Genomic DNA, 13,185 nt, shown 5'->3' on the forward strand with positions numbered 1-13,185 from the left:
GAATGAACCCTCCAGGCCTGTGCTTGCTTCATTATCTCTGGCTCTGCGAACAAAGGTGCTGTTTGTTTTTACTTTACTGAATGGGTTAGGTTTGCTTTGAGTACATGGCCAAAACTAGTGATAAACAAAGCCAATAGTGGGATACTTTGAACATTTGATTATTTCATTTTAGACCTACTTTCTAGCAGCTGCATATTTGAGTAGACAAGAACAAACCCTGCACAGGGAATTTTGCCACACAAAAGCCATCAATTTAGTTACCAAACATGCTGTTTTGTTCAGGGTAATGTGTTGTTGTGCAAATCTCATAGTCTACTACGTCATTGTAACTTGCCCCATTGATTTTACACCAGTGCAGTCTGGGCAAAAACATGATTTAACAAGAAATGACATACAATCGTTCAATTGGTGTCTTTGGCAGCAGCATTTTTACATTTTGTTGACTATTATTGGCATATCATAGCCTGCTGTAAAAAATAAAATCCCCCCAATTTACCTAAAAAAGTACTGTACGTAGGCTATACGTGTCATACTATAGTACTTATATGTACTATCACTGATAGCCTACCACTTCTTATCACTGACCCCAAAACAAACGGAAACTAAACAGGTTTTCTACACTTCTGCAGAACCGGATCTATCCTACTGCACTCATTCACAAATTTAGGGACCATTGGCCTCAAAAAGGATAACTGAGGTGACACAGAACCATCTGTTGATCTTAATAAAAACGTTCTTCGTCGCTGACAAAGGATAAGATACATTTACAGTGTTTGTTTAAACGGATTATTGATAAATATTTAACTTCTTCCAGAAGTTTTGTTGTCTGAGTTCTCAGTTTGTGAGTGAACTGTTCGAATGATTCAGGCTGAGGCGCGTTTGACGTATTCATCGAAAATTATTAGAGACGACTCGAAATGATTCATTCATTGGTTCGCGCTTTAGAATTTCTAAACATTCGAAAAGAAGTAGCAGACACACAAAACATGATGAATGGTAAAATATTAGCCTACCATGGAAAATGTTTCTCAAGCAATCCATTCCAGACAAGCAGTATTTTATGGTGGCTCGAGCACCAGGAAAAAGAGGTTAATTATTTAAATAGGGGAGTCGCTCACGAGACGAGACAAGACATGAGATTGGGTTCACGAGAAAGAGACAAGATTTTCGCACAGTATGTTTAAGAAAAATTCATGACTGGAAAAAGTTTTCCCACCACCACCACCGTAGGGTCCAGACCAAATGAAGGAACTGCATGATCAGAGTTAGACTTGCAATAACAAGTTGTGCAAAAGGTTGTGTCGTGGAACTATCAATTGAGGCAAATGCAGCACTAAAACTACCTTGTTATTTGGGTTCATTCTTACATAGGCCTAAAAGTGTGTGAAATGTGAAAATATATTACATAATTTAAGTCACCATAAGGTCAAAGTCCACACACATTCTGCTGAAGTAGCCTAATTCAGGGTCCAAGTTCACTGATTTTGAAGCACTACAAAAAATGATGAGGCTATCATAAGCAGTAATTGGCGTACAGATTCATGCTTTTTAAAATATTGTTTTTCACTTCAAATTTTATGACCTGTTTACATAATAGTAGATTTGATTCCCTTGCACAGATCAAAGATTATAACATTATGTGCTTTAATTCATGCTTGTGTAGTAATATAGGGCTCTGGATCTTGCAGATTCAACTTTAACCCAGATATAGCAGTTGGTTTACTAGACTGACCATGGCCTTCTCACCTACTGGGTGCATCAAAGGAATGAAGCCAAGGGATGTGAAAAACAAGGTTTGTTGTTTTAGTGACCTATTGCTTGTTTGAATAAAGAGTGCCTGGAATGTTCTCTTCTCCTGGCAAAGGATTCGAGAAAGTGCACACTAGTAGAACATTTCTGATAGGACTTGGTCTTTTTTCCCATAAACCTGCAACTTGTGATTGATTTATTGTTTTTAGATGTGCCGAAAGACATTTAAAGCACAGCCAAAATTAATCAGTTTCATGGTTTCACTGTGGCCTGTAATCTAAACTGGCAGCATCAGGTTGCATCTTTCTACCTATTGGCATGTGTGATACTTTATCTCTAGATGGTTCATGAATCATTCAGCATGGCAGGGAAAGAGCTTCCTGTATGCCTTCGAGCTGTCTCTGAGCCCCGGACAGCATAATGAAATGATGTGCTCTTTCAGGTTTTGCCTCTGCTGGCCTTCCCTACTTTACTGGTTCTTCACCCTAAGACTGAGCCCTGCTGTGGGATCAAACATTTCTCTAAGACTTCCTGAAAGATCTTCCTGCAAACCAGGTAACTTGCATTTTTCTGGGACATGACGAGGTGAAAGTGCATCAAGTGGGTGTCTAGTCCCAGAGGTTATTTATTTATTTCACGAGTTTGTTTGCCCATATAGTCTTAGTTTAAGCTATTAAGGTTAAACGTATTTGGCTTGCTGTCCGTAGTGGAGGGGCTCGAGGAAGCATTTTCAACTCAAGCTTATATATTCCCCCCCCAGTGGGACTACTAATGCTTGGAAGATGAATATGGCAGCAAAATACCTAAATTATGTTGGTGGAGTTAGGGAGATGGAGGGATGCCAAAAGAGCTGATGCTGGAGCAAGGTGAGTGGATGCTTATATGCTCCAGCAGTCAATTGAAAGATTAGATGGGTTAATTCCTCCTGAAATTACATTTAGGAACTTCACTTATTTGTTAATGAACATCACATTAACTGTCTTAAATTCTTTATTTAATAATAATATTAATAATATTTTACCCTTGTTCTAAACCAATCTTTCAATGTTAAACTGTGAAAATGCATTATGAAAATTATTTGAAATTATCATGATCAAATATAGTGAAATAATCATAAACCATTTCAATATTTATTGTTAAAATTATTTTTTAAAAAATTATGAAAAAATGTCCCACCACATCTTCATTTCCACCATAAATGGATTTTCCCCTAAAAAATGTTTGTAAAAGTTAGCTTACTTGTTTACCACGATGAAATACAAGATGTGATGTATGAAGAAAATATATAAAAATCAAGGTAAATATCTCCATTTCCAACCAGGCCGTGATTTTGTGAAATTATGCAAAAAGTTTACAAGTATTATTTAATAGGGGAGTCGCTCACGAGACGAGACAAGACACAAGATTGGGTTCGTGAGAAAGAGACGAGATTTTTGCACAGTATTTTTTAAGAAAAATTCATGACTGGAAAAATAGTCTGCAGGTGCATTTTGAAATGTTTTAACTAATCATTTTGTAATGCATGTCATTTCAGTTCTACTTTCTGAATATGAATTATCATATGCATTGAAAGACAAGAATATACAAGCACTGTTAAAGGTTTTGCCACAAGCTCAACTGACTGGCTTCTCTCCTGTATGATTTCACTTGAGCCTCTTTAGACCTTACTGTACATGAATTATGAGCTTCCAGAACTTCTGATTGAGTCTGTTTGTGATTGAACTCCTTTCCACAATTTTTTTTTTAACGAAAATGGTTTCATTGTCCAGCTTAAGTAAATTCAGTATTGATTCATTCCATTGTAAAAATCAATGGTTATTAATATAGTTAGCATACAATGGTGTCAATGCAGGCAGATATTGTTGAATATCAAGTGTCCTGTGTATAGGGAGCGGCAGTTCTGAGCGCGGATTCTACAAGGTGAGAAATTTATCAGATGCTTAGGATCTGTTGTGCAACTAATCCTCTGCCATGGTCTTGTCAGTCATCTCGCCTTACTCTCGTCATGTAATCAGTGAACTGTGATTCCTGCTGCACCGTGTGCGACTCTGCAGCTCGTGCTGGATGTGCAGAGCATTTACAATAGTTTACTATTGAAGTGAACATTATACAACTGAATTAAATGTTTTTTATTTATATAAAAAAGCCAAACGACAGTGGAGGCAATGTGATGTAAACGTATCGGTGGCATTTTCTATGCTAATTTCATTCGAATGCTCTGTCATGGCGATATCACGAGACAGCTTTTTACTCAACAAGAAATCTCGTTACATTTTAATATCTCGTCATACCCCTATTATTTAATTTTTTATTTAGGATACAGTACAGTACTAGTTATGAAATTAATCAAGACAAATAAGAGATTTTGTCATTCCCAAATTTCAAATGTCATTTCCATTACATTGGAAGGCATTGTTAAAAGACAAATTAAACTAGTTAAACTAAACAATATGTTTTAAGAGCTTAATTTCTAAAAGTCCACTGGGTCCAATTTACATAGTTGAAGAAAAACTTAAATATGAAATTTAAGAGTTTGGATCTTGGAGATTATTCTTTGGAGAACCTTCTAATTTTATGTTTGTGTCAAGGCTTTTATTGCCCGGAGGGAGATGAGGGTCCAGTTCCCTGTCCCAGAGGAACATTTGGACCAAGTTTCTGGGCCCCGACCATAAACAGCTGTATCAGCTGCCCATCACATCACTATGGACCTAGAGAAGGCTTGAGCAGTTGCCTGCCTTGTGGGCCCTGGTCACAACAGCCTCTGCCTGGACAGGACAGCTGTACATGTCTGCGAGAGGGTCAAGTCTTCCAGGTAAGAACTTGCATTGTTTACATAAGTTCCCATGCATTTGTAGCTAATTACATCCACACAGCAAAATCTCCAGAGTTAAATCAACTCTGCTCAGAGTACATATGGTCCCTCTCTAAATAGTGTTAAAATAACACAGAAGCAGAGTTAAAGTTAATGAGATAATTAAACAATTAATTAAGTGATGATTGTGCATAAGTGATGAACACCTGCTGTTAACAAGCAGAATCACTGAAGAAAAGAGAAACACAAGAACTACAACTGACTTCAGTCACAGCCTTATTAATTGCTTAATTATCTTGTTAACTTTAACTCTGATTCAGTGTTACTTTAACATTATTTAGAGAGGGACCAAATGTACTCTGAGCAGAGTTGATTTAACTCTGGGGGTTTACTGTGCATGTAGAGAAGCAATCTGCAGACCTCTGCTCAGACAGATGCTCATGTTTCAGACCAGTGGGAGTCTAGTTACCACTCTCACTGACTGCTGAATGCTCTTTTCATCAGTTACTACTCACTAGGGAAATGAGTCAGGATTTGTTGTCTCTAACGCTGACATCTTCCCAATCCTGAATGTAGGCCAGTGATGGACAGTGTCCATGTACTTTGGGATACACACAGAAAGGAGAAGCCTGTGTGTTGAAGGTCTATGAGATCTGCAAGCATGGAAGAGCACGTAACCAGCATGGAGAATGTCTGGACCACAAGCAATGGAAGCAGTATTGCTCCCAGCAGGTGAGTGTCCACAGAAACCAAGGGAATATTGAGAAACCTGTACTACAGTCATGTTGTTTGTACAGAGAAGATGACATACTCGCCATTCAGTCATTAACACTAAACATTTTATGAATGGTGCATGACGACTTGCTTATTTTGCTTATGAAGGACATCCGATATTGGATGTTTTCTTAGTGTTGAATGGTTGACCAACAAGTCAGTGGCCTCTAAAGTAAAATACCTTCTTCCATGAACTCTTAGTATGCACATAAGCAGCCTCACATGTACCACTGAACGTGACATGTGACTTACCCTTGGACTCTTGCCGCCCAATGACCCTGTTGATGAGTAGTTCATATGTTGTGCCTGCCTGCAGGTGTGTCCATCTCCTGAGCTGTACGAGGGCTACGATGGCTCCCTGGGCCTGTGTGTGTGCAGAGGTCTGTCCAGGCCTGAGCCAGACAGGGTTGAGTGTGTGGGCTGGTGCCGGAACACCCTGAGTCCAGTTCTGCAGCTGGTTTGCACTGGAAGCCTTTACCTGCTCTACACAGAGTCTAATCAACAGGTTAGTCCATCTACATCAGTGGTCTCAAACTCCATTCCTGGAGGGCCACACCTTATAGTTATCGTACTTGGTGTGAATGAGCCTTAACACATTACAAGCAATATGATCGCAATCTCGATTCAAGCACCCACGCGATCTTACTACTTATTAATGACAACAATTCACCTGCATCTTTTAAACCTTGACAAAATCATACTGTATCATTCAAATATGTGTTCATGCTGCCAGAGCCAGAGAGAGCAGTTTTGAACCACAAATGAGTTATTTCTGTGTTACAAATATTCAAATGATCACAGAAGTAATGAGATATAGGTTTTAAGTTAGTATATAAACACTGATGTCTACGAAATAGAGCAAACTACCTTTTAAAACGAACTTGGCATGTCAACTAACGGTTGTATCAATAACATCTTATTCCACTAGGTGGCGACAAATGTATTTGTCAGTGAATCATTCATTCAAAAGATTAGTTCAAAAACACTGATTCATCCAGTAATGAAAATTATTTATTTCAATTTTTTTTAATTCATTCAAACATTTTCCAGCAATTTATATTTTGTCGGAAACTCTAGTAAATTACATGTTATTTTGTTTGGTTGTATATTCAGAACGTTAACGTTAGCATTTCCCAGATCACCTACTGCACCTTTAAAGGGATAGTTCACCCAAAAATGAAAATTCTGTCATCATTTACTCCCCCTCATGTTGTTCCAAACCTGTATGAATTACTTGATATTTGGAAGAATGTTTGTAACCAAGCAGATCTCGCCCCCCATTGACTACCATTTAGGGAAAAATGGTAACTTTCATGGTGACTTTTACAATAACAGTACTACTGTGTCTGGATATAAACATATGCAACAAACAAAAAGCACTTCAAATGAAAAAAACAAAAAACAAAACAAAACAAAAAAAACATTTCACTCTTTAATAAGAGAGACTGCAGCAGACGGTTTGGAAAAGTAGTGCAAAAAGTAACTTAATGCATTACTTTTCATAAAAAGTCTAAAAAAAAGTGTACAGATCCTGAACAACAAGCAAAAAGTTGATCTATTTTTTTTATTCATTCAAGTATCATAATCCATAAGACGATTAACAGTAAAAAAGAAAGGAAACACAGTATGACTGGATAACTTTAACAAAGTACACAATGTGAGGGACTTGCACAGGACATTGAGAGTGTAATACAGCCCTGTTTATACACAAGTGATAGCTTAGCACAAATAGCGGTAAGATAACACTCTGACCTATTTGTCATTAAACTATCCTTGTGTTTTCTTAAAAGGTGAGCATGTCAGGAAGCATGCTGGAGATGGTCCTAAAGCACTGGGACTCCCATGGGAGCTTGGAATGCAATGTGCAGCTCAATTTCTCTAGGCCTGTGTACACCGTGCAAACAGGGGGTGAGTGGCCAGAGACAAGGGCAGGAAGTAGAGAGGGTTTTGTGACCACGGTTTATCAGCAGCCTGCTGTTTGTTTGCCATTGTGCAGAGGCGGGCTTCTTTGGTCTGCTCAATGCTCTCCCTGTGGAGGTCCGGAGGTTGATTCTGGCCCACAGCCAGGAAACCAACAGCCATTTTGAGCCCCTAGATACAGACAGAGGTATCTAATATATATATATTCCAGATACTCTTAACTATACTCATTCTACTTGATCTAAGTGTGGCCTTTGATATTATTTCCCATCAAGTTCTTTTAGATAGATTATTCTCTATAGGTATTACAGCTGTTCCTCTCATCTGGTTTAGATCTTATCTCCCCGGGCGCACTCAATTTGTCCAGCTTAAAAATTTCAGTTCATACTCTTTATCTGTTACCACTGGTGTTCCCCAAGGCTCTGTTTTGGGCCCTCTTTTATTTATTATTTACTTATTACCTCTTGGTTATATTTTTAAGAAATATAGCATTAGTTTTCATTGCTATGCGGATGACACCCAGCTCTGTTTGTCTTCCAAGCCAAATTCTACTCTTATTTCTTCCTTTCTCTTGGACTGTCTAGAAGTTATTAAATCCTGGTTTCGTGCAACTTTGTCAAGCTGAGTACTGATAAAACAGAGTTTCTTCTTGTTGGCACTAAATCCAATTTGTCAAAATCCAATAGCTTTTCACTCTCCATTGATAATTCTATAATTTCTCCATCTTCTCAGGTTAAGAGTCTGGATGTGTCGTACTTGATAGTACTTTGTCTTTTGAAATGCATGTGAACAATATTACTCAGTCTGCATATTTCCACCTATGGAACATCAGCTGTCTTCGTCCATTTCTCACACCCAAATTCCACAGCCATTCTTCTACACGCTCTAGTTACTTCATGCATTGATTATTGTAACTCTCTTCTTTTTGGGTTACTTCACAAACTCCTTTATAAACTTCAGTTGGTCCAGAACTCAGCTGCCAGTATAACCTCCTCCATTTACATTGGCTTCCTGTTAAATATCGAGTAGAGTACAAGATTCTGATTCTCACTTTTAAAGCTCTTCACAATGTTTTGAAAAGTGCCTTTAAATAAATGTATTATTATTATTACTGTATTGGACATCTAATGAGATATGTTTTGTTAGGAAACATCAAAGTCAAAGAGGAAGCCTGGGACTCTCACTGGTCCAGTAAATCATCAGCGTTCGATACATCTGACATGCGACCTGGAGGAGTCTTGAACCCAACAGCATGTCTACATCCAGGGGATATTCTCCTCTTTACTGTGACCCAACAGCACTACCCTCAGTATGATGTGTAAGTACATGCTGACATGTGATTCATGTGCTGCCCATTCATTTTCACTGTCCCAGATTGTCACAGAGGGAATCCTACTTTTTTCACAGAGACAGCTTGTACAACACTAATGCTGCGTTTGACTGGGGACCCTTCAGATTACTGGCACAGGATCAAAAATGGGCAAGATCTGCCCACTCCCTTTTCTCCATAAGTCTCCATGAGCCTGGGGTGTACGCCTTCAAACTCAGCAGCCACCAACATAGGCGCATGGTATTATGATCCGTCTCATGTTATGGCCGATAACCACTAAATATCCAATATTAAAAATCTATACTATTCACTCTAAATAAATTTTAAAATGAAATACTAAAACCTAACATCAACTGTTTTTAAAGGTGCCCTTGATTCAAAAACTGAATTTACCTCGGCATAGTTGGATAACAAGAGTTCAGTACATGGAAAAGACATACAGTGAGTCTCAAACTAGATTGTTTCCTCCTTCTTATATAAATCTCATTTGTTTAAAAGACTTCTGAAGAACAGGCGAATCTCAACATAACACCGACTGTTACGTAACAGTCGGGATCATTAATATGTACGCCCCCAATATTTGCATATGCCAGCCCATGATTGAGGCATTAGACAAGGGCAGCCAGTATTAACGTCTGGATGTGCACAGCTGAATCATCAGACTAGGTAAGCAAGCAATAACAGCAGCGAAAAATGGCAGGTGGAGCAATAATAACTGACATGATTCATGATAACATGATATTTTTAGTGATATTTGTAAATTGTCTTTCTAAATGTTTCGTTAGCATGTTGCTAATGTACTGTTAAATGTGGTTAAAGTTACCATCGTTTCTTACTGTATTCACGGAGACAAGAGCCGTCGCTATTTTAATTTTTAAACACTTGCAGTCTGTATAATTCATAAACACAACTTCATTCTCTATAAATCTCTCCAACAGTGTGTAATGTTAGCTTTAGCCACAGAGCATAGCCTCAAACTCATTCATAACCAAATGTAAACATTCAAATAAACACTGTACTTACGCGATTATACATGCTGCATGATGAACACTTTGTAAAGATCCATTTTGAGTGTTATATTAGCTGTTTGAACTTTTTTTTATGTTGTTTAAGGCAAGCACGATCTCTTGGGGCGTGGAGCACGAGCAATTAAAGGGCCAGCAGCCCTGAATCGGCTCATTTATAATGATGCCCCAAAATAGGCAGTTAAAAAAATGAATTAAAAAAATCTATGGGGTATTTTGAGCTGAAACTTCACAGACACATTCAGGGGACACCTTAGACTTATATTACATCTTTTTAAAAAAAGTTCTAGGGTACCTTTAATGTTACAAGTGAATTTAGGTATCACAGTTTGCTAGGGCTAATTTCACAATTAGGAATTTATGTATACATTTATTTTTACTCTTGAATGAGTGCATACTTTGGCAAAATTACAACTTTACATAAATAAAATACAGTAAAAAACTGTAATATTGTGAAAAATGGAATTTAGAATAATTGTTTTCTATTTTAATATATTTTAAAATGTAATTTATTCCTGTGATTCAAAGCTGTATTTTCATGTCACATGATCCTTCAGAAATCATTCTAATATGCTGATATGGTGCTCAAGAAATGTTTAAAGGTGCCGTAGAACATCTTTTTAAAAGATGAAATATAAGTCTAAGGTGTCCCCTGAATGTGTCTGTTAAGTTTCAGCTCAAAATACCCCATAGATTTTTTTAATTCATTTTTTTAACTGCCTATTTTGGGGCATCATTAAATATGCGCCGATTCAGGGTGTGTGGCCCTTTAATTCCTCACGCTCCCCTCCCCCGGAGCTCGCGCTTGCCTTAAACAGCATAAACACAGTTCACACAGCTAATATAACCCTCAAAATGGATCTTTACAAAGTGTTCGTCATGCAGCATGTCTAATCGCGTAAGTATTGTATTTATTTGGGTGTTTACATTTGATTCTGACCGAGTTTGAGGCTATGCTTTGTGGCTAACGGCTAATGCTACACTGTTGGAGAGATTTATAAAGAATGAAGTTGTGTTTATGAATTATACAGACTGCAAGTGTTTAAAAAAATGAAAAACAGTACATTAGCAACATGCTAACGAAACATTTAGAAAGACAATTTACAAATATCACTAAAAATATCATGTTATCATGGATCATGTCAGTTATTATTGCTCCATCTGCCATTTTTCGCTATTGTTCTTGCTTGCTTACCTAGTCTGATGATTCAGCTGTGCAGCTCCAGATGTTTATACTGGCTTGAATGCCTTGAACATGGGCTGGCATATGCAAATATTGGGGGCGTACATATTAATGATCCCGACTGTTACGTAACAGTCGGTGTTATGTTGAGATTCGCCTGTTCTTCGGAGGTCTTTTAAGCAAATGAGATTTATATAAGAAGGAGGAAACAATGGTGTTTGAGACTCACTGTATTTCATTTCCATGTACTGAACTCTTGTTATTCAACTATGCCAAGATAAATTCAATTTTTTTATTCTAGGGCACCTTTAAAAAAAAACATATTATTATCATTGCTGAAATCAGTTTAATCATTTTGTGAAACCATGATTTTTTTTTTCAGGATTCTTTGATGAATAGAAAATTCAAAAGAACAGCATTTATTTGTAATTTGTAATAAAAAATGAACCTCCATGTCTATTCATTGGTATATGTTGTTGTTTGGTCCTTTCAGTATGTGAAGGTAGTGCCTGCAGGTGGGGAATGTTATGTTTCTGGACCTTTCTTCCCATCTGACCCACACCATTTGACTCGCATGGGCATCGCGCAGAGGCGCCAACTGTTACTCCGCCCTGATTGGCTGATGATCGGTGGGCTTTTAGTTGGAGCTGTGGTAGTCTTGTGCTTGTGCGTCACAATATTGGTAAGTGATAATGGAGGCATTAACAAAAACTTTAGGGTTAACAAAGCTTGGCTTATTGAAGTGACTGAACACTGTGTTCTCACAGATCCTGTTCAGGGAGTACGGCTGGCCTGAGAAACTGCCAGCTCAGGCCAGGTACCGTGATCTGCAGCTCAGATACAACATGGATGACTATTCATCAAAGGGCTCCAGGGTGGTGGCTCTGAAAAAAACACACCGAAACCTGCAGGTGGGGTTGACAGAGGATTCGGTTCAGAGAGGTAACCCACTGACGTCACACACTAGATGCAAGTAAACCTTTTTTAGTACTACCAGGGGCTATACATGCCACATTCTCACACAAATAGACCTGTTTAACACAAGATCACCTCTGACCTTGTACATCACAGGATCCTTGTCCATAATGCCTCATGCACAGCCAATATCATGAGTTAAAAGATTACAGACTAAACATAATCTAACAAATACTGCTAACATTTTACAATAAGGAACTAACAATGAACAGTACTCTAGGTTCATGTTCATTTTTACATTCAGTAAACTACAGATTTTTTTATAACATTTTTTTGATATGTTTTGAAAGAAGCCTCTCATGCTTACCAAGGCTGCATTTATTTGATCAAAAATACAGTATATGTATTAATATTGGGAAATATTATTACAATTTGAAGTAACCGTTTTTTATTTTATTAAATTTTAAAATGTCTTCAGTGTCACATGGGCCTTCAGAAATCATTCTAATATGCTGATTTGCTGCTCAAGAAACATTTATTATTATTATCAATGTTGAACACAGTTGTGCTGCTTCATATTTTTGTGGAAACCATGATACATTTTTTTTTCAGGATTCTTTGATTAAAGGGTTAGTTCACCCAAAAATTATGTCATTAATGACTCACCCTCATGTCGTTCCAAACCCGTAAGACCTCCCGTTCATCTTCGGAACACAGTTTAAGATATTTTAGATTTAGTCCGAGAGCTTTCTGTCCATCCATTGAAAATGTATGTGCAGTATACTGTCCATGTCCATGTCCATGTCCATAAAGGTAATAAAAACATCATCAAAGTAGTCCATGTGACATCAGTGGGTTAGTTAGAAGTTTTTAAAGCATCTAAAATACATTTTGGTCCAAAAATAACAAAAACTACGACTTTATTCCGGGTCTGTTGTTCATCCGGGTTCACGACTCGGGTTCAGTGAACCGCTGCGCACTGCTGACGTAAGACGCTGCTGACGTGTTATCCGGTGCGCCAGAGTTTCGTTTACAGTCTGAGGGAGACGCACGCTGTATTCAAGCTATTTTTTTTTTAAATGGTTCGTAAGTGTGCATGTCCTAATTGCCAAAAACAACGACGTAAAAGTGCATTACCAACGCCGACAGATGAAAGGATTCAATGGAATCAAAAATTGTCACTTTTGATCAATATAATGCGTCCTTGATGAATAAAAATGTTATTCTTTTAAAAAAAAGTCTTGCTGACCCCATACTTTTGAACAGTAGCTAGTTTAGAACCTCATTGTAAAATGTTACCCAAAATTATTTCAAATAATAATTATTTGAGATTAGATAAATAAAAATGTATTTTAAATTTTCTCCAAGTACAAATATATAATTTGGCAGCAGGTAACAACACATTTTATATTATAAAATATACAACTCTTGTATTTGAAATTTAGAGATAAAAAAGACATTCGTAATATATCTAGTG

General features: G+C 37.6%; 1 protein-coding gene across 8 annotated transcripts in view; it reads left to right on the plus strand.

The window, feature by feature from the left end:
- Positions 1–1,865: 1,865 nt before the first annotated feature.
- The window catches only part of si:dkey-103g5.4, a 29,913-nt gene continuing 18,593 nt past the window's right edge, over positions 1,866–13,185 (plus strand). For 2 of the 8 annotated variants that reach the window (XM_048160160.1, XM_048160161.1), the window contains exons 1-10: positions 1,866–2,304; positions 4,338–4,561; positions 5,138–5,293; positions 5,652–5,840; positions 7,126–7,243; positions 7,332–7,442; positions 8,402–8,573; positions 8,663–8,825; positions 11,287–11,475; positions 11,561–11,735. In XM_048160160.1, the coding sequence (XP_048016117.1) occupies positions 2,097–2,304; positions 4,338–4,561; positions 5,138–5,293; positions 5,652–5,840; positions 7,126–7,243; positions 7,332–7,442; positions 8,402–8,573; positions 8,663–8,825; positions 11,287–11,475; positions 11,561–11,735 (1,705 nt within the window). In that variant the 5' untranslated portion in view covers positions 1,866–2,096. Of the gene's footprint in view, positions 2,305–2,345; positions 2,616–4,337; positions 4,562–5,137; positions 5,294–5,651; positions 5,841–7,125; positions 7,244–7,331; positions 7,443–8,401; positions 8,574–8,662; positions 8,826–11,286; positions 11,476–11,560; positions 11,736–13,185 lie in introns of those variants that run through there. The other 6 variants (XM_048160155.1, XM_048160156.1, XM_048160157.1 and 3 more) reach the window with 5 other exon arrangements.

Source organism: Megalobrama amblycephala, linkage group LG16 (genome assembly GCF_018812025.1).
Source record: "Megalobrama amblycephala isolate DHTTF-2021 linkage group LG16, ASM1881202v1, whole genome shotgun sequence".
Lineage (NCBI taxonomy): Eukaryota > Metazoa > Chordata > Actinopteri > Cypriniformes > Xenocyprididae > Megalobrama > Megalobrama amblycephala.